The sequence below is a fragment of the Bison bison genome, unplaced genomic scaffold (genome assembly GCF_000754665.1).
Source record: "Bison bison bison isolate TAMUID 2011002044 unplaced genomic scaffold, Bison_UMD1.0 scf7180017864252, whole genome shotgun sequence".
Taxonomy (NCBI): domain Eukaryota; kingdom Metazoa; phylum Chordata; class Mammalia; order Artiodactyla; family Bovidae; genus Bison; species Bison bison.
The window spans coordinates 1,130,646-1,153,800 of NW_011494824.1; the positions used below are offsets into that span (position 1 = coordinate 1,130,646).

At 36.8% G+C, this 23,155-nt stretch overlaps 1 protein-coding gene across 4 annotated transcripts in view; it reads right to left on the minus strand.

The window, feature by feature from the left end:
• The window catches only part of COL4A3BP (collagen, type IV, alpha 3 (Goodpasture antigen) binding protein), a 131,707-nt gene that overhangs the window by 41,530 nt on the left and 67,022 nt on the right, over window positions 1-23,155 (minus strand). For all 4 annotated transcript variants that reach the window (XM_010847604.1, XM_010847601.1, XM_010847603.1 and 1 more), the window contains 3 exons: window positions 19,304-19,387; window positions 14,632-14,789; window positions 9,519-9,611 (listed from right to left, as the gene is read on the minus strand). In XM_010847604.1, the coding sequence (XP_010845906.1) occupies window positions 9,519-9,611; window positions 14,632-14,789; window positions 19,304-19,387 (335 nt within the window). The remainder of the gene's footprint in view (window positions 1-9,518; window positions 9,612-14,631; window positions 14,790-19,303; window positions 19,388-23,155) is intronic.

The window sequence follows — 23,155 nt, forward strand, 5'->3', positions numbered from 1 at the left end:
TGTCCTTTATCGAGCCCATCTTTGCATGAAATGTCCCCTTGGTATCTCTAATTTTCTTGAAGAGATCTCTAGTCTTTCCCATTCTGTTGTTTTCCTCTATTTCTTTGCACTGATCGCTGAAGAAGGCTTTCTTATCTCTCCTTGCTATTCTTTGGAAGTCTGCATTCAGATGGGTATATCCTTCCTTTTCTCCTTTGCTTTTCACTTCTCTTCTTTTCACAGCTATTTGTAAGGCTTCCCCAGACAGCCATTTTGCTTTTTTGCATTTCTTTTCCATGGGGATGGTCTTGATCCCTGTCTCCTGTACAATGTCACGAACCTCATTCCATAGTTCATCAGGCACTATATCAGATCTAGGCCCTTAAATCTATTTCTCACTTCCACTGTATAATCATAAGGGATTTGATTTAGGTCATACCTGAATGGTCTAGTGGTTTTCCCTACTTTCTTCAATTTCAGTATGAATTTGGCAATAGGGAGTTCATGATCTGAGCCACAGTCAGCTCCCAGTCTTGTTTTTGTTGACTGTATAGAGCTTCTCCATCTTTGGCTGCAAAGAATATAATCAATCTGATTTCGGTGTCGACCACCTGGTGATGTTCATGTGTAGAGTCTTCTCTTGTGTTGTTGGAAGAGGGTGTTTGTTATGACCAGTGCATTTTCTTGGCAAAACTCTATTAGTCTTTGCCCTGCTTCATTCCGTATTCCAAGGCCAAATTCGTCTGTTACTCCAGGTGTTTCTTGACTTCCTACTTTTGCATTCCAGTCCCCTATAATGAAAAGGACATCTTTTTTGGGTGTTAGTTCTAAAAGGTCTTGTAGGTCTTCATAGAACCGTTCAACTTCAGCTTCTTCAGCGTTCCTGGTTGGGGCATAGACTTGGATTACTGTGATACTGAATGGTTTGCCTTGGAAATGAACAGAGATCACTGTCTTTTTTGAGATTGCATCCAAGTACTGCATTTCGGACTCTTTTGTTGACCATGATGGCTACTCCATTTCTTCTGAAGGATTCCTGCCCGCCATAGAAGATATAATGGTCATCTGAGCTAAATTCACCCATTCCAGTCCATTTTAGTTTGCTGATTCCTAGAATGTCAACATTTACTCTTGCCATCTCGTTTGAACACTTTAGAGCATAATACTTTTATTATACTTAAATTTACTAGAAATCAAATAAAATCTTACTGTTCCTGTTAGAAAATTTTTCAGCAAGTAAAAATAACAATATGATGAAACTTTTAACCCTTTAGGAACAATTTATGTTTTGGGTATGTTTATATAAAATACTCCTCCTAGATTTTGGTAACTTGAACTTCAGAGTTGCGCTTAACTTAAATGGAATCCACTGCATACCCAAGTTGTTTCCAAGTAAGATATTCGGACATTATTTACAGAACACAGGTTTCCTTTTGCAGAGAAACTTCTAAAAGGTACTTAGAGGATTATTAATATGATGCTGCATTAAGACATTTTCTGTAAGAAAGTGAATGTTTTCTAGGAACAAACAGTATTTATAAACTTGCCAATCTAAAGAATAATGTAAAACACAGTTTATAAGTGCTTACTTTTTACTAGAAACTAGGTTTTAAGGTTAAGAATTATAATACATATAACTAAAGCTACTAAAATATTAAGGGAAACTGCGGGGAGCGAGCTCCGCCCCTGGCAAAGGTCATGAGGAAGGAGGCTTGGCATACGCAAAGGCGGGATCAAGCCTCAGGAGTCTCCCTGGAAATTCTCGAGCAATCTACCCCCAACACCAGAGTCTGCCTACTTTCTGCTTTGTGCTTTCACCTACACCTCTGACTTTACGGGGGGCTGTCCCCCACTACCTCTCTGAAAAAAGAGTTAGCTTACAGCTCCAGTTAATAATTCTTGGGTGTGACAGTGTTTCAACCTACAAACTCCTTTGGAAATCCTCTAGCCTGCCTGAATAGGTTTTTCCAGCCACGTGTGACTGTTCAGAGCCTCCCAACTGTGAGAGGCAGGAGATGTTCTAAACTGTCTAAATACAGATTCCTTTGAGCAGTTAAAAGATTGATTAGAAATTGTATTGGTGAAGGGATTTTCACTTGTTGGGCCAATGTTTGCTGCTAAGTTTCCATATCCCTTATCTGCTGTGTCCCTGGCAGTGTATTGATTAATATAATTGGTGTAAGTAGTAGCTTTAATGTTTGTAACCTGGGACCCTTGAGTTAATTCTTTTTCTTGTTATAGCCCACCACACCTTTGCTCTGTAGGAATGCAACTTTATCTAATGCTTTTTGGAGGCTGGCACCTGACTTTAGAATAATCACCTTTAGAGAAAAAGGCCTCCGGGCTAGAAGATGATGCAAATCACCTAAACTTTTGCATATGATAAGTTTGCAGGAAGAAAGCCTGGCTTACTGCATGACTCTACCCCTTCCCCCATTATCCTCTATGCATAACTTAAGGTATAAAAACTACTTTGGAAAATAAAGTGCGGGGCCTTGTTCACCGAAACTTGGTGTCACCATGTCGTTCTTTCTCTTACCTTCTGGCTGAATTATTCAGCCTCTTTTCTCCACTGAATTTCCTCACTGAGCTATCCTCATTCTATTACTCTTTATATCCTTAATTAAAGTTTAATTAAGCAGTTGTTTCCTGATCCTCGCCGACGCCGTCCCCGCTTCGAATTCCCTGGATCCACCGGGGCTGGACCCCGGCAGGAAACATTTTAGTATGCAAGGAAGATGGGAAGCATGTTTTCACTAAAAGACGATGAGAGGGACTTCAGGGGTGGTTCAGTGCCTAAGAATCCACACTCCCAATGAAGGGGACCCAGGTGCGATCCCTGGCCAGGGAACTAGATCCCAGATGCTGCACCTAAGAGTTCACATGCCACAACTAAAGATTACATGTGCCCCAACTAAGACCTGGTGCAGCCAAATAAATACATAAATAAAAATTTTTAAATACATGAATAAAAAGTATGAGGAATGGAAAGGCCTTTTTTAAAAGGGGAAGACGGGATAGTTTTGTCTTAGAGCTAGCTGGTTGTTTCTGAATGGAAATAACAGAAAAAATAATACGGATACGGAAAGCTGTTAAAGGGTTGAGGAAAAGGAATACTGAGAAAAGAGTTTTGTACATGGTTGGGAATGGCTAAGATAAGACTGAATTAAGAAAGTGATTTTTAAAGGTAAGTATACGAAACTTGAATTTAGTTTTCTCTCTGAGAAGACAGTTTCCTTAAAATACTGAGCTGCTTTTAGTAAGAGTGTGAGTTTCTTTGCCTTTTGGTCATTTACGACAACCTTTGAGCTCTTTTACTGTCGTGCTGGTTAAATGACACTGACCTATGATCCTATTTAACCAGGTTTTTGAAAGCTTTTGGTATTTTTGACAAAATTTCCAAAGATCAACTTCTAAATGAAGTTCACCGGACCTTTAGTTAACGTTGAAGTTTTTCAAAGGGTCCCTGGTATATGTTAAATTATTTGTTTTCTCTCCATCTCAGAGAAAAGATTAATTAACTATTAGGCTTATTTGGTATGTTAAATTACATGGCAAGTATTGTCAAATTTTAGTGGTGATAAAACTTCTGAGGGCCTATTAAATGGGTAAATGTTATTACTAGAAAGTCTAGCTTCCCTGGTGGCTCAAACGGTAAAGAATATGCCTGCAATGCAGAAGACGCAGGTTTGATCCCTGGGTTGGGAAGATCCCCTGGAGGAGGAAATGGCAACCCATTCCAGTATTCTTGCCTGGAAAGTTCCATGGACAGAGGAGCCTGGTGGGCTGCAGTCAATGGGGAGTCTGATGGGCTATAGTCTATGGGGTTGCAAAGAGTTGTTTATGACTGAGCAACTAACTCTTACTTTTGTAGAAATTCTAGAAATTACATGGAACTCCTAAAATGTCCTGGTAACATGTTATCAGTAATAATTCTAGAAATTATCTTAAATTGTTTTATGTCACAGCAGTAATGAAGTTTGTCAATTGGACTGGAATCAGGTCTTTAACTTTTCAAAGCTTTTGTAATTTATGGACAGTTATTGTTTTACTCCAATGTTTAGGCAAAAATACTTCATCTTCAAGAATATTCATAAAAAGAACTTTTTTACAAGTACAGGTTTCTGATAACTTTCAGATCATACCACTGAACTGGGTAAGAAATTAAAGACTTCTGATGGAAAACTGGATGGTTTCATAAAACTGCTAACTGAAGATTAAGATCTAGGATTAGTCTCGCAGGACTGAATGAACTTATGAGTATGGTTATAATTTTTTTTTGTCTGAAATACTATTCATTTTTAATCTGCTTTCCAGATATAAAGAAACCCTTACTATACCTCTGAATATAGAAATAAAACATTTATCTTTTCTCTCTATCTGATCCCTTCAGAATCTGTAAACTCTTAGATTTTTAGCTTACCCAGGTATACAAGGAAGGCCACCTACTAACAGGTGCAGGAATCTCAAGGTATTCAGGGAATCTAGAGAAGAGACCGGAGAAGGCAATGGCACCCCACTCCGGTACTTTTGCCTGGAAAATCGCATGGATGGAGGAAGCCTGGTAGGCTGCAGTCCATGGGGTCGCTAGAGTCGGACACGACTGAGCAACTTCACTTTCACTTTTCACTTTCATGCACTGGAGAAGGAAATGGCAACCCACTCCAGTGTTCTTGCCTGGAGAATTCCAGGGACGGGGGAGCCTCGTGGGCTGCCGTCTCTGGGGTCACACAGAGTTGGACATGACTGAAGCGACTTAGCAGCAGAGAAGAGAGAAATTCACCTAAACCCAGCACCCAAATCTACATTTATCACAGGAAGAATCCATGACATGCCTTTGGTGTGGCTTTCCTGGCCTAGAGAGTTTAAGTTCAACTGAGATTCATTATGAAAAGTTCCATCAGAGCCAATTTAAAGAGTCTATGTGGTCAATTAATCAGACATTTTGTGAACAAATTAGTCTTAATGTGGCTGTATTTGGTAGAAATTATGGTAATTTTAGAGAAAGATAATGTTTAAGTGGTTATTAAATTCTAATTTTATTGAATGAGGTCTTCACTACTGTCTAAGATTCTTTTCTGAGATAGTTTCCTTGTTGTCATATTATTGTAAAGTTTAGTTATTAAAAGGGCACTCAAAGTATGTTTCTGAAGCTTATCACAGTAATTTAATTTTGGATGAAGATCGGATGTGCCATGACCTGCAACCAGGAGATTATTCCTACTGGGAAAGGTCTCAGATAAAGGACTCAGTCACATTAGAAGGGACTGTATTAGGCCTCCTCTTCTGAATAAATTGCAACTCCTGTTTCTGACACCTGACTTCAACTAAAAACAGTATTACCAGACCAGCACAAGAAGACATCTGAAGTAGACAGCTAATCCAAGATGCTGCACCAGGTCTGTATACTGGTAACTTTGACAACTACTTACACTCGTTTTTTGGTGGGGTCGGGGGAAATCATATCTTTGCTTATGAATCAAATGTATTTCTTTCTTTAGTTCAGTCACTCAGTCGAGTCTAACTCTTTGCAACCCCATGGACTGCAGAACGCCAGGCTTCCCTCTCCATCACCAATGCTGGGAGCTTGCTCAAACTCATGTCCATCGAGTCGGTGATGCCATCCAACCATCTCATCCTCTGTTGTCCCCTTCTCCTCCCGCCTTCAATCTTTCCCAGCATCAGGGTCTTTTCTAATGAGTCAGTTTTTTGGTTTCAGTTTCTTTCTTGGGCTCAATATTTGCAAGTTTAGAATTAATCTAATCACTGGGTTTGGGGCCAATTACCTATGGCCCAGGTTGTCCTGCTGGATTTCTCCTCTCCAAGGCTCTAACTGGATGGCCCTTGGACATTTTATTTTAAAGAAACTCTAGCACCATGCAAGCTAATATCACCGCCAATATCCCTAAGTGAGATGCTCTTACCTGACCAAGTAAAGATGCCTATTCTGAATCTGGCCATAAACAGCCCATTTCATTAGATGGTGAATACTGGGTAGCTCCTACAAGGACCCAATGGATTTATAGAACAAATTCATGACCTTGGTTTTTCCCAGGTTGGTTAGGAATACACATAGTTCATTTGCCTTGGGCTTAAGATCCCTTATGGGTAGCTTCTGTTAATCTGTAATGTGAGTACACTGGTTTCTATCAGGTATCCAATGGTATGACCATTTGGCCACAATATTTGGTAACTCATTTCATGACACATGAAGAGCTAAATTTCCACTTTGAACAATCTTCTTCCCAGTTCAGGGGAAACACTAGGAAAAGAGTTCAGTTTAGGAGGATCTTGGCTTAAATCTCTATTAATGATGATGTTGGTCCTCCTGACAATTTAAATTACAGTTTGTGGAGTTACAAAGTGATAGTTTCTTGCCTTCCATACTGTGTATCACCTGCTAATAGTAAAACAATGATGTCTAAACAACCTGAATTTGTAGATCACGTCTATATAGTGCTCTATAAAATAATGGGCATACATAATGCACATGTGAGGAAATTTGGGTTAAATCATATTGGACAACCTGGAATCAGCTCTCAGTACTTGAACATTCTGCTAGTATAATTCCCTCTGCCAAAAGAGAACTCAGCTATTTGGACCCAGCGCTGAGAGACATGATGATCAAGGGCAGGTGAGCAAGAACCCTGGCATCAAGGGACCAAATATTTGATTGCCTAATGCTTTCTATCAAAAGATTAAAGATCAAAAGAGGGAAATTGTGAAATAAAATTAATATTTTATGGAAAGACGAGAAAAAAATTAAATGTTTAAAAAAAAACTTTTTCTCTGCTCTTTGGCCTCCCCTTTCCCGGCTACTGTATACTGTATTATCTGCATCTTGCATCATGACCAAATTTTCCCCATTGACAAAAACACCTGCCCAATCCTAAAACACAATGTTCTCCTAGCATCAACTCCTTAAAAGATAACCTTCCTTCTTGATCTTGGAGTGAGTCATGTTACCTACCAGTTTAGACTTGCAGAAGAGAGCTGTGTAAACTGTCAGTATTACATCATCTGATTTGATGTAGAGCCTTCTGTCTCAAAAACACTTCTAATGGATGGAACAGTTCTCAGAGCTGTCTAAGATGCTGTTCCTGGGATATAATCCTCAATTTGGCTCCAATAAAAATTTCCATTTCTTTCTTAATTTTTCATCAACAGAGAATTGATGAGAAAAAAACTGAAGTCTCCTTAACTATTAAAAGAGAAAGAGGGGAGGTGCATTTCAACTAGGTGGGAAAAAGATGGTTTAGTCAACAATTCCAACTGGAATATAAAATTACAGATTCCTCCATTACATCATAATTTTAAAAAAATCAGATGTGTTAATATATTTAGAAGAGATCATTAAAAAAAAGAACAGAAAATATAGATAATTATTTGCAGTACAGTGTGAAAGGATTTCAATCTAAAATGGAATCTGAGGATGTGAAATGGGAATCTCATACCTGTACCTAAAGAATGGAACTTAACTAAGAGAATGATTTCCGTAAATGCCAGATCAACAGAACACAGAGCCTTATCTCCAGACCAATGACCATCTGCCAAGTATCTCTCCCCATCTTCAAGCTAATGAATTTACTGCTTGGACTCTGGCTGGACTTCCCTTGTCTGCACTCCTTGCCCATAAAATACAGCTTGCCCGACAGCCTCTACAAAACTGCCTGTAACTTTCTATTTGGCATCGATTTACCAAATCATAATCTCTGCTATTCCCAAATAAACTCAATTTCTGTTAATTTGAGACTACCTCAGTTTACATCTTTAGGCCAAAAAAAGAACACTTTTTAAAACATGAAAAAAACATAAAGATAACTGTATCAAGACTGTGAGTTAAATACAAGAAAGCACAAAATTTGACATGGCAAAACTAATAAGATTTTTTTTCAACTATTAAAAAGAAGAAAATTGAGAAATGAAGTCAATCCTGTCCATCTTCTAAATCAAGAGAGGAAAAACACCCAAATTCTAACAATAAAAATGTCAAGGGATGTGTATAAGAGAGCCACTAAAGAAGAAATGCAAATAAACGATGAACATTTTTAACAGAAAGCCTAAATCACATCAATAAAGCAATTTCTTTAATGAACATAAACGTATCACAAGGACCCTCCTTCTCTCTCCTCTGAAATAACAAAAGGGGAGACAAATATGAAATCATACAGTCGTACAAACAAGTTCCATTTGGAGAGTGCATTCCTAAGTTCAATTTGTTCAAATAGTTAGCTCAGGTACCCAACTGACACAATGGGCTATACAGTACTGCACTGTAATAAGTTTATAATACTTTTCACACAAATAATACATACTACTATAGAGTACACAAAAGCACAGCCACTTGTAGAGGATGTACACACACATGGCAATGTACATCACATACATGAATCAACTGATGTGACTGGATATGCAAATGCATGTTTGCAATATGAAAAAAATAGGGTAAGTTTTAAAGGCTCATAGTTCCCCCCCAAACAAACCTAAAATAGCAAATCAACCTGCTCAGCTTCAGAGTAAAAGTTAAAATTTTTGTTTTAACAGCTAATATTTCAGTAATCTAGACTTTAAAATCCAAGACAATAGCTGACTATGTAATTTTTATACATTCTAGAAGGAACAAAATAACAGCTTATTAATTTAAAAATATTATCGCTCAAGTCTTCATACTACAGATTTTTACAGCTGGAAATCAGTCCCAACATAAAAAAATTTCCAACATAAAAAATATTATCAATAGCAGGTCTGTTTTTCCTTTCTAGAATAACAACGGCAAGGAATTTTTCTTCTACTTTCTTAAATACAATCTAATGTCTTTTTTTTAAACAGTCTACTTCCATGTCAATGATACTCCTTGTACTCCTATATGCGTGTGTATATGGAGAGGCAGATTCTACTAACTGCTTAACAAATAACAAAATGGGGAAAGAAACTGATTTCAGACATTTTTCAAACATAAAGGTGAGGCAATTAGAACAGTTCATGCTCTGCTATGGATAAGACCTCACAGTATACAGCACAGACTAAAATCTTTCACCAGTCAAGTTCTTGGAGTTTTCCTCTGTAGGTTGCTTTTATTTAAAAAAACAAAAACAAAAAAACAATTAGGGACTTCCTTGGAGGTCCAGTGGTCAAGACTCTGCAGTCCCAATGCAGAGAGCACAGGTTCAATCCCTGGTCAGGGAACTAAGATCCCACATGCTTTATAGTGCAAGCAAAAAAATAATGCATCTATTGATTTCAAATAATAAAATTTAAAAAAAAAGAAGGAGTTACAAGGTAATATCAATAAGTATAACCCTCACAGGCGAGACAAAAACTTGTCCTATAAAGCAGACAGGCCTAGTAATGAGCCCTTTAAGGCTCTTTATTTAAAGTTTTGTAGGAAAAAAATCTTTTCAGGGTAAGCCTAGCATATATTATAAAATATTCAAAATATTTAAAGGTTACAAAAGCATAATATAAAAATCACTTTTGTGACATAAATATATATTATGTTTTTTCTACGTGTTTCTAAGACCAAAACTATAATTTCATACCTCATAATCTGGTCCTCCAAAGTGGGATTTTTTCTTAAGTTCTGTCATGGCATTTTTGTATGCTTCCTCCACTCTTCTTCTCTTCTCAGTTTCCTTTAAAAAAAAAACCAGACGAAGAATTTATCACGTGATATGGGATTTTTTTTACATTTCACCAAAATTTTATAATTTGGCCAAAAAAATAATTCTTACTGCAGTAAGAATTTATCTTCTGCTCAAAAAAAAAAAGAAAGAAAGAAAGAAAAAAATGAGTATTCTTCTGTTCCAGAAAACACTGTTTTTCTGGGCCATATATCACATACAAGCTACCATAGGTTTAGAGAAGGAAATGGCAACCCACTCCAGTATACTTGCCTGGAAAATTCCATGGACAGAGGAACCTGGTGGGCTATAGTCCATGGGGTTGCAGAGAGTTGTTCACAACTGAGCACCTAACCCACACACACTAGGTATGTTACATATTTAAATGGATTAAGTAACTACCAAAGTGTCTACATGTCAAAAAAAAAAGAGATAAATTAGCATCAGAGAAACATCTATAATATATATTCATGTGTCTGTTTTCCCCAGTAGGAGCTAAATTTATTTTGTTATAGAGAAAAAAAGCAAGTAATGGATGCCAGGAAGAAAATAACTCAATAATTCGTAAAACCAATCACTACAAAAAAGATATTCTAAGAGATGTTTCTTATACTTTCCAACTGCTGGATTAAATTATTTTAGAGCTGAAAAAGAGCTTAGATTTCTACTTTAACCTTCTGCTTTTATAGATAAGGTCTATAGCTCTCAGAATCTGCTATAAGATCCAAGGACAAAATTTTAGAAGGCTGGCCTTGGCACCAACCTCAAACTTTCTTTTTTAGAACAATGGATTGCAATGGGTCAAATCTGATATTAAAGCCTAACAGAATTATTATTAATATAAAGAACCTAATACCTTTATTCCTTCACCTCAAACATTTAAGGATTAAAGTCCAAACAGAACTCACACAGAGCTTGCTAAGCTGCTAAGTCACTTCAGTTGTGTCCAACTCTGTGCGACCCCATAGACGGCAGCCCACCAGGCTCCCCTGTCCCTGGGATTCTCCAGGCAAGAACACTGGAGTGGGTTGCCATTTCCTTCTCCAGTGCATGAAAGTGAAAAGTCAAAGTGAAGTCGCTCAGTTGTATCCGACTCTTAGAGACCCCATGGACTGCAGCCTACCAGGCTCCTCCGTCCATAGGATTTTCCAGGCAAGAGTACTAGAGTGGGGTGCCATTGCCTTCTCCCTAACACCTTTATTCCTTCACCTCAAATATTTAAGGATTAAAGTCCAAACAGAACTCACAGAGCTCACCCACTTCTAAAAACCCTATCTGAATTAAGCTGGTGCAAATCAATGAATTAGTATACTAGGCCTACAAACTGATTTTTGTGTACTGAAGTGAAGAGAGGACTACAGAACCATCAGAATGGCTAAAATCAAAATATAAAAAATCACTCACAAAAAAAAGACAATACCAAGTGCTGTCAAGGGTGAAAAGCAATTAGAATTCTCACTTACTTGCTGGTGGGACTATAAACTGATATAACTACTTTGGAAAACTGTCTACCTCTGTAGACCTAAAGCTAAGTATATACCTCATGAACTGATAATTCTACTGTTTGGTATATGCCCAAATGAAAACAGTGCATATATCCACCAAAAATACACGTAACAATGCTCACAGCAGCTTTATTCACAAGAGTCAAAATTAAAAAATGTCCATCAGCAGGAAAAAGGAAAAAACACAGTAAAGTCATAGAATGAAAATGCATCATACAATGAACAGTATACAGTAATAATACTATATAACAAAACAACAAATTATCACTAAAAGTTACAAGATGAAGGAACTTCACAATCAGTATTGGGGAGGGGGTAGCCAGACACAAGAGTATATTTTGTATGATTCCATTTACAAGCTGTCCAAGAACAGGCAAAACTAATCTATAAGGATATATTAATAAGTTAAAACTGTGGTTACTTCTTGAGGCAGTGGTATGGTATGGAGTAGGAAGAGGCATGAAAAACCTGGGGGATTATAAAAGTTCTACATTTTGATTTGAGTAGTGGTTACAGGGGAGTATACATATGTATAAAACTCATCTAGGAGTACATTTAAGAGTGGTACACTTCCCTGTATATATATTAAACCTTAATTTTAAAAAATGAACAAAACAAAAACACACAGAATAGCAATAACACTAAAAAGACTTCGAGGCAAGTGAATAAACGTGCAATTACACACCTGTGAATCTATTAATATAAGCTAACATCTTTGATGAATAGGTTTTCTCTTACTAATATTGTTAACAACTAAAATTACTTAATATTAGAATTCTTGGACATAACTGGCTAAAAATTAAGTATACTTCTATAAAAGAAGGAATTATTTATACAGGTAACTGAGAAAAATCATCACCACTGACGAACATTAATTTTAAATTATTTAACTGTAAGAACAATGGATATAATGTTAGATAAGAGCTATTAAACATAAAATTAGAGACTATAGAGATTTACATATATATTATACATATCTACTATATATTACTAGATAAACATATATTAGAAATCTACATAAAAAGTATATAGCTATTAAATAGCTATTATTTTATCAACTATCACGTATTTAATTACTCTCATTAGATTTTAAGATCCTTCAAGAATGACTTCCTGTTCATTACTGTTTCCTCATTTCTAGTTTACAGTTTAGGACACAAGCATACAAATACTTCTTGAAAAAAACACAAATTCATTTAAACCATAGTTATCATTGTACTTTGCTTCCCAGTTATATCAATTACCTAAGTGAAGTGAAAGTAGCTCAGTCGTGTTCAACTCTTTGTGACCCCATGGACTATACAGTCTATGGAATTCTCCAGGTCAGAATACTGGAGTGGGTAGCCTTTCCCTTCTCCAGGGGATTTTCCCAACCCAGGCATTGAATCCAGGTCTCCCACATTGCAGGCAGATTCTTTACCAGCTGAGCCAAGGATATGTTTCTTGATAAACAACTCTCTCTATTCAAGAATTTCCTAATCTTTACAGAGTGTGTGTGTGTATATATATATATGAGTATATATGTACATACATGTGCATACATATATATACATACACACACTAAATATATATGCATATACTTTATATGCACACATGCATTTACATTTCCTGTAAAATGTAACTGGGATCCTATATCAACCTTAAGAAAAAACGTGATGGTGGAAAAGGTGAATGAAACTTGTAAGAGCACTATAAATTACAATTGTTTGCAGATTTCAATTAATACTACCATATTTTGTGCTGTTATTTGGTTAAATATGGTACCAAAAAAAGTGTTGTTCTTCACAGGTTCTTTGATACAGTCTACTTGGTGCTACCCAGTAAAGAAAGAGCATGGGTAAGATCACCAATATTGAGACAACTGCAAATCCATGACCCTTTTCAAATAAGAAATCTGATTGCCAAAAAGATGGGGAAGCCATGTGTTATACTTAATGGATTTTTTTAGGCAGTGTCATTAGAGCACATGACTAGAGATGGTGACCCTCTAGGGAAGGATTAGTAGATGGGGGGCCGGTGTGGGGGGGCACTTAAGAGAAAGCTACCAAAAAAGTTTTGAATAAGCTAATCCAGACAAGTTGAAAGATTCTCTTGAACCAGTAGTCTAGTGAATTTAAGGGGTTATCCTGTTTCCTCATACTTTTTTGTGTGTGACTCCTCTAAAAATTCACTATGATCCACAATTGAAATCGCTGATGGTCTAACAGTTTGACTCCAGAATAATAATGAAGTATACATATGTACCTTAAATGGATTTTTTCACTGCTTGGTTTTAAAAGAAAACATATAGTCAATCAACCTGGCTTACTTTCACTTGCACCTGAGAACATGGGAACCTTTTGTAAACATCAAGTGCCATTAAATCTATAGCCATTCTGCTATTACATCCGTGATGACACTGCTTTCCTTAGTGTTCTGCTCAAATTGCTAAGACCTCCAAATACTGCAAGCAATATGACTCACTAACGGGTGATAAGATTCTGAGTGACACCTGCCCTAATATCCAGAGATGAAATACAGAAGAGTAAAATTCTTCTAATTCTGCTACTTAATACCTCTAGACAAGCCTCTGGGCCTCAGCTGCTTCTATAAAATGATGGCACTGCACTAGAACTAAATTCTCTAAGATGTACTTTGGTTCTAATATTTTTATGATGTTAAATTATAAACAAAAGTTTTCCTACTAAACAAATTCACTGAGCCAAATTCTACTTCACACTTATAACTAAAGATTCATATTATAACATTATTATCAGTGCTGCAGTTTAAACAAAGGTGGAGAAGGCAATGGCACCCCACTCCAGTACTCTTGCCTGGAAAATCCCATGGACTGAGGAGCCTGGTAGGCTGCAGTCCATGGGGTCGCTAAGAGTCAGACATGACTGAGCGACTTCACTTTCACTTTTCACTTTCATGCATTGGAGAAGGAAATGGCAACCCACTCCAGTGTTCTTGCCTGGAGAATCCCAGGGACAGGGGAGCCTGGTGGGCTGCCGTCTATGGGGTCGAACAGAGTCAGACACGACTGAAGTGACTTAGCAGAGGAAAGGTGAACATAAAGCAAATGTTCAATGAACAACAAAATGTGTGCTAAGTGACACCAGTGATGCTGGAAAATATACACGGCCATGAATGCAGTAAGTTAATATTTAACTTTATAAATTGGTATTTTTTAATATATACCAAGTAGTTCATATAACTTAGGTATACTTTCATGTGTTAGAGAATAAAGCTAGGAAATGTTAAATGGTTCATACTTCTATTTCAAAGCATTACCATTATCATTAGAAAAACTTTTATGTTAAAATCCAATGACGAATACGTATCATACAATAACCAAATACATAACCAGTGAATCTCATTAGAAAAATGAATTTAAGATGTTCTAAAGTTTTAGAGGATTAGTACCACCTGCTACTTCTAACAATCCAAACGATCTTTCCCTAAGAAGTTGGTTAGGTTTAAATGTTTGATTGGTATATAAACAAAATCTGATTATTTTTTAAAAAGTAAAAAGAGAATCTTACCTTGTCCATTCTCTTTTGCCAGCTGTCCTCACGTTTTACCATCAGCTCAATACAATGAGAAAGTGTAGCAAGGATTCCGGCAGTAGTTGCTTTAAAAGTTATCGCCTCACCTTTAAAGTCTATACCATTAATTCCTTTTGGTGTTACATGTGGAAATACTGAAAAAAAAAATTATTCACTATAAATCTTTATAACAAAGAAATCATTCCTCACTACAACTTAAAATTAGATATTTTTTAGGAAACTATAAGAGCAGAACTTTCAAAATAGAGTTGCCTTCCTGTTGGCCAACACTTAAAAATTTCCATCCATCTCTACAAGCAAAGAAGCCTGGGACAACATATGTACTCCCAAGTCCTTTTCTCTGAATTCTGTTTCTTGAAATCTATTTGCTATGCTGTACCCAGTGAATAAGTGGTAAGAGAAGTAATAATTTAATAATAACAGATAGCCTAGAGTGAGACCTAATTATGGCAAGAACTATCTTATATTTTGAGAAACCAGGAATTTAAAAGAAAAATCTGAGGAGAAACTGCTGAAATGAATAACGTAACACAAAAAACTTAAGTAAATGTCTGAATATAATTCTGGGACCAATGCATACATAAAAATGGTTATGTTATATTATAATTTTAAGTTAGTCTTTGAATTAAATGAACAATCTTAAAAAAAAACTCATAAGATGCATATAAGACAGCATAGTATCTTTCAGCTTTATTCATTTATTTTTGGGCCACCACGTGCAGTATGTGCAATCTTAGTTCCCTGACTAGGGTTTGAACCCACAACCCCCTGCATTGGAAGCGTGGTGTCTTAATCACTGGACAGTCAGGGAAGTCCCAGGGCACTATAGTTATAATAAACCATTTCAATAGAATTCTTATAAATGAAATAATACTTCCAACTTTAAAAACTCATAATGTAGATATGACAGCAAAGCCACAATCCAAAAAATAAACTGACAAACTAAACTTCATCCAACTTTAAAATTTCTACTCTTGAAGGCACTGTTAAAAGAACGAGAGTTGCAGTTGTGGGATAAGTAAGTCTAGAGAGCTAATCTATAGTTAATAATAAAATAATGGTAACTGAGGAAATATGTTAATGAACTTGACCGCAGTAATCATTTCACCATAATCATATACACCAAATCACTATATTGAACACCTTAAATATGTTGCTGTTGTTTAGTTGCTCAGTTGTGTCCGACGGACTTCGATCCCAAGGACTGCAGCCCACCAGGCTCTACTGTCCATGGCATTTCCCAAGCCAGAATACTGAAGTGGGTTGCCATTTCCTTTTCCAGGGGATCTTCCTGACCTAAGGACTGAACTCACACCTCCTGCTTGGCAGGTGGATTCTTTACCAATGAGCTACCCGGGAAGTCTCACCTCAAATATATATAATATCCATAAAAAATTTTTTTAAAAGAATAATGAAACAAGCCACAGACTGGAAAAAAAAATCTCTGCACAGAATACATATGATAAAGGACATATCCTTTATCTATCTATCCATATATATATATTAATATTAATATAGATATCTCAGTATATTAATATATCAATATAATACACAGTAATCTCAATAGGAAAATATAATCTAATTGAAAATTGAACAAAAGATCTGAATACACATTTCACCAAAGAAGAAATATGAACAGCAAATAAGCAGATAAAAAGATGCTCAACATTTACAGTTACTAGGAAAAAGCAAATTAAAACTACAGTGAGATATCACTATATACCTATTAGAAGACTAAAATTTTAAAAGACTGACCACATCAAGAGTCAGTGGGGATACGGAGGAACTTGAGCTCTCAAATATGACTGGTGAAAAGTAGTTTGGAAGGTTTTTAAAAAGTTAAATATATACCTACCATATGAGTCAACCATTCCATCTCTCCAAAGAAATAAAATATATATCCATAAAAAAAACTGTGTTTGAATGTTAACAGGAACATTATTTATAATAGCTCCAAACCATAAACAATGCAAATTTCCACCAACAGACAAATGGACTGAAGAAACCTGTCATGTCATCTGTACAAGGGAATACTACTCAGCAATGAAGACACTGAATAATGATATGTGTAACAACGAGAAATTTCAAACTAAGAAAGAGATCAGGCAAGAAAAGTTGAATTCATTAGATTCTAGAAAATGCAGACTGATCTACAGTGAAAGAAGGGTTGCGGTTGGTTGAGAGGTGGAGAAAAGGGAAGACAAAAGGGATGGAGGCAGGGAACTTTTGAAGGACAGTCTTGACAGTGGCAATAGCATCATGATAATATTAAAACTAACCAAACTGTACACTTTAAATATATATACAGTGTATGGTATGTTGATTACATCTCAATAAAGCTATTTAAAAACCTATTTTCTTTTTCTTGTATTCACTCTTATAAAAGATCGTATTTATTTTATATGAAATAAGGTTTCCTTCTGGACTCTCAATTCTATTCCACTGTTGTATATATCTTTCCTTGAATTCCAGAAGAACATTTACTTTTGTTTCATTGACTACTCTAAAGCCTTTGACTGTGTGGATCACAACAAAGTACAGAAAATTCTTCAAGAGATGGGAATACCAGACCACCTTACCTGTTTCCTGAGAAATCTTTATGCAGGTCAAGAAGCAACACTTAGGACTGGACATGGAACAAGGGACTGGTTTCAAATTGGGTAAAGAGTACATTAAGGCTGTATATTGTCACTCTGCTTATTTAACTTATATGCAGAGTACATCATGCAAAATGCCGGGCTGGATGAAGCACAAGCTGGAATCAAGATTTCTGGGAGGAATATCAATAACCTCAGATAGCAGAAGACACCACCTTTATGGAAGAAAGCAAAGAGGAACTAAAGAGCCTCTTGATGAAGATGAAAGAGGAGAGTGAAAAAGCTGGCTTAAAACTCAACATTCAGAAAACTAAAATCATGGCATTTGGTCCCATCACTTCATGGCAAATAGATGGGGAAACAATGAAAACAGTGACAGACTTTATTTTCTTGGGCTCCAAAATCATTGCAGATGGTAACTGCAGCCACGAAATTAAAAGACACCTGACCCTTGGAAGAAAAGCAACAACAAACCTAGACAGTGTATTAAAAAGCAGAGACGTTATTTTACTGACAAAAGTCCATATAGTCAAAGCTATGGTTTTTCCAATAGTCATATGTATGGATGTCAGAGTTAGACCATAAAGAAGGCTGAGCACAGAATTGATGTTTTGAACTACGGTGCTAGAGAAGACTCTTGAGAGTCCTTTGGACTGAAAGGAGATCAAACTAGTCAATTCTAGAGGAAGTCAATCCTGAATATTCACTGGAAGGATTGATACTGAAGCTGAAGCTCCAATACTTTGTCCACCTGATGCAAAGAGCTGACTCACTGGAAAAGAGCTGATGCTGGGAAAGACTGAAGGCAAAAGGAGACGAGCGCAAGAGGACAAAATAGTTAGATAGGCTCCCTGACTCAATGGACATGAATCTGAACAAACTCCAGGAGATAATGAAGGACAGGGAAGCCTGACATGTTGCAATATATGGGGTCACAAAGAGTCAGACAGGACTAAGCAACTGAAAAACAATTTGAAAATATGCCATGGCCACAGATTTTACTTCATATTCTTTCAAAACTTCAGCAAAAATAAACATAATTAGATTAACTTATTTTTCTCACAAAGGCTTATTTGCAACTTAAAAAAAAGTTTTACGAATCCATGTCAGCTTTTTCTTAGAATATATTAAAAGAAAGCACTGACTATGAGTGTCACAGGTTTCTGTTACAACCTAACTTCTCCCAACAGATACCACATATATGTGATACCATGTGTTATTTGTCTTCGGTTTATTTCTTAGCATAATGCCCTCCATTGCCCTCCAATGCGATTCCCTGGTGGCTCAGACGGTAAAGCATCTGCCTGCAATGCGGGAGACCTGGGTTCAATCACTGGGTTGGGAAGATCCCCTGGAGAAGGAAATGGCAACCCACTCCAGTATTCTTGCCTAGAGAATTCCATGGGTGGAGAAGCCTGGTGGGCTACAGTCCATGGGGTCACGAAGAGTCGGACATGACTGAGCGACTTCGTGAATGCCTTCCATGTTCATCTGTGTTGTTAAAAACACAGATTTCTAGTGAACAATTAGGAGTTCCATCCAGAAAGTAACTCGTTATTAACTGATAAATGAAATAAACCATTTTGTTCCTGAGTTTATGAACAACTGTGCTATGAAAGCAGCTATTTCAATAATCTTCCTTTAGTAACACTGATTAAATACATTGCAACACCAGTTTATCAAGTGGAAAGAGAAAAGAACATTAAAGACAGACATAGGCATTAAAGAAACATTCAAGTTCCATTACAATCTTTCCTAAGAAATACTTTTTCAGTACTAGAAACTGATTCTATCAAACACTACTGAAATAACTGGCCAATGTCTAAAATTTAGAATGAAATATTTATCAGATAAGCTGTCACATTATTTAACGTCAGACTGTATTTTACCTCCATGTCTTTTCCTAGAAGAAACGTTCATGTTCCAACTTAAAAAAGACTTTTTCCAATTACTCCATTAAATAATTATTCCTGTTAAATAGTTAGTTACTTTGACACTTTAGAAAGTATATTTTTTCCAAATACCCTGAGGGGGAAAACTTCACTACTTACCCTTTTCCTTATTGCCATTGGTATTATGCAAGAAGTCTCCATCAGAACGTGTCGTAGGAAAGTCATCTTCATCATCTTCTACCACTAAATAAAATATATTTAAGAATATCAGGATGAAAGCACACAGAAATTAACCAGTTTATTCTTATGTTCAACTGATTAAATATCTCTGGATTCCATGACTACACGATCTTATTCATCTTTGTATTTCCAGTGCTCATCAATGGATGTCCAATAAGTATGCTGTGAAATGTCTTTAAATACATTATAAAAACCATATCCATCCTCATTTTTGTAAGGGATAGTACTGAGATATAAATTATTCTGTCCTTTAAGTCTTCCTATCTCTTTTTCCTTACCTTGGGGAGATTTTCTAATTCTACCAGAGACCTACAAAGACTGAAGAGGATGGTAATGCTATCAATACATAAATAAGATACTTTATCTTGCCTCCAGGATACAAAGGGAAAATATAATGACTTACAGTTCTGATACTGATTTTAATTCATCCCAGTATGTCTGTGCCTGGATATTCCTTTTAACTTATCCAATTCCAGGAAATACAGAATCCCCTGTGTTCTTCAACATACCTCTTTCTTCTATACAATACTCTCCTTTTACACTGCCTAACATATGAATCCTCTGCACTATGTATTCTGCTTCTTAACATCAATTTCTAAACCTCAGCCACCAACCTTAGTCTCTATTTTTGAATGGCTTCTTCAGTTTTAGGTTGGAGCAAAAAGTAACTGCAGCTTTTGCATTATTGAAATTTGCCGTTTGATATTAGAATACATTCTAAATAAATGTGGTTAAGTTATATACCATTTTAATGCACATTTCTTGCTTTTTTTGGCTAATGATTACTTGTTTACTTTATATTTATTTTATATGGAAATGATACTAGACAAAAAGCAAATTTGAGCATTTTCTCATTTGAGTTCAAAATGGTTCGTAAAGCAGTGGAGACAACTCACAACATCAACAATGAATTTGGCCCAGGAACCGCTAACAAACATACAGTGCAATGGGGGTTCAAGAAGTTTTGCAAAGGAGACAAGAGCCTTGAGGATGAGTAGCCTAGAGGCCGGCCATCGAAGGTGATGATGACAAGTGACAGCCATCATCGAAAATGATCCTCTTACAACTTCACGAGAAGCTGCTGAAGAATCAACATCAACCATTCTATGGTCATTCAGCATTTGAAGCAAATTAGAAAAGGTGAAAAAGCTTGATAAGTGGTGCCTCATGAGCTGACTGGAAATAAAAAAAAAATCATCATTTTAGTGTTGTCTTCTCTTAATCTAGGCAGCAGCAACAAACTATTTCTTGATCAGACTGTGACATGTGATGAACAGTGCATTGTACAGGACAAGCAATGACGACCAGCTCAGTGCTGGACCAAGAAGAAGCTCCAAAGCACTTCCCAAAGCCAAACATGCACCAAAAAAAGGCCATGGTCACTGTTCGATGGTCTGTAGCTGGTCAGATCCACTACAGCTTTCCGAATCCTGGCAAAACCACTGTATCTGAGAAGTATGCTCAACAAATTGATCAGATGCACTGAAAACTGCAATGCTGGCAGCTGGCACTGGTCAACAAAAAGGGCCCGATTCTTCTCCATGACAACGCCCGACTGTATCTTGCACAGCCCACGCTTCCAAAGTTGAACATATTGAGCTACACAGTTTTGCCTCAACCACCATATTTACCTGAGTTCTCACCAACTGACTATCACTTCTTCAAGCATCTAGACAACTTTTTGCAGGGAAAATACTTCCACAACTAACAAGATAGAGAAAATGCTTTCCAAGAGTTCACTGAATCCCAAAGCACGGACTTTTATGCTGCAGGAATAAACCAATTTATTTCTCATTGGCAAAAATGTGTTAATTGTAATGATTCTTATTTTGATTAATAAAGATGTGTTTGAGTCTAGTCGTGCTGCAGTCCATGGGGCTGCAAAGAGTCAGACACGACCTGGCAACTGAACAACAATAATGATTTAAAATTCATGGTCTGAAATCACAATTACGTTTATAGCAACCTAATATTATCTTTTGCTGAACTCCTTTTCTACAAGAGAAATCTTCACATTAAACTAATGTCTTACTTCTTGTCTATATCATCTTACGTCGGGAGCAATTTGGGTCTACAAGGAACATTTCATCTATTTTAACTCTCTCTCTAATGGAAGCAAAGCCTATTCCTATTTCTTATTCCCTCCCTGACTAAATGGAAAATAGCTTTATTCAGTATTACCATTTTCTAATTACTGGGCTCTTTCTTTTTTTTATTACCTGAAAATTCGTACTTATTTATAATAATTTTCAAACCACAAGCTGCCATTATCTATTTATATTAACACCTACTATTTTATCAGCAGCTAACTGCTATCAGTATCCAACTAACATTTTTCTTTTCCACGCCCATCATTATTCCTACAGACTTCAAAATCCATACTGTAGCTTCTGCAAATACTTTAGTTTCAAGATTAATCAAATTTCCAGATTCTGTGGATCTCTGGCTTCTCATCAATAATTTGCAAATAAGGTCAATTCTATGAAACAGTGGCTCAGAGGGTAAAGCATCTGCCTGCAATGCGGGAGACCCGGGTTTGATTCCTGGGTCAGGAAGATCCCCTGAAGAAGGAAATGGCAAGCCACTCCAGTACTCTTGCTTGGAAAATCCCATGGACGGAGAAGCCTGGTAGGCTACAGTCTATGGGGTCGCAAAAGTCGGACATGACTGAGTGACTTCACTTTGACTTTAAGAAATTAACTACCACAAAGCTGCTCTGACTTTAAGTCATTAGTCATCCTCAGACAAGATCCTGACCTTGGCTCAATACTACTATGATTAACTGGTCTTCAATACCAAAATTTTTGCACTTCTTTCATCTCCTCAGCATCTACCTTGGGTTACTAAAGATTTCCTTTCATCTCCCTAACCATTCAGTAGCCTAGTACTATCAAGCAGAAATTTTCAACCTTTTTTTTTTTTTTAAAGCAAATAATCAACATATAAAACTGATGAAAACAAAAGCTTCTCCAGGTAAAAACGTGGCCTTCCCCCTTCCCTTCCCAATCAAGGACTCCTTGTCCATACTGAAGCACCTTTAAGGGATGTCTGACATGGTTTGAAACACTGTCCTAATACAAATCTCCCATCCCTATCAGACCAGTCTCACCCTCACTAACACCCATTATCTATTATGCTAAATTCCATCTTTGGATCTTATACATTCCTGCTTTCATTATCCCTGCAATTATCCAAATTAACCATATTAATAACAGCAGCTATTATTGATTTTTTGCTACTAAGCACGGTGTTAACATACATATTCTAATTTAAATCTCACAATCGTGCTTGTGTAACAACATCCATGTTACAGAGGAAAGAGATATGCAGAAATTGATAAGTGATTTATTTCAAGTCATCAAACTAATAATGAATAGAAAAATAAGATCAGAACCTTTATTTTCAATATGAATATATATCTTGTTTTTGTGCATGTGTTAAGTTGCTTCAGTCCTGTCTGACTCTGCAACCCTATGGACTGTAGCCCACCAAACTCCTCTTTTATGGGGTTCTCAAGTCAAGAATACTGGAGTAGGTTGCTATTTCCTCCTCCAAGGGATCTTCTTGACCCCAGGGATGGAACCCACCTCTCCTGCATTGGCAGGCAGGTTCTTTACCATTAGCGCCATCTGCTGCTGCTAAGTCGCTTCAGTCCTGTCCAACTCTGTGTGACCCCATAGATAGCAGCCCACCAGGCTCCCCTGTCCCTGGGATTCTCCAGGCAAGAACACTAGAGTGGGTTGCCATTTCCTTCTCCAATGCATGAAAGTG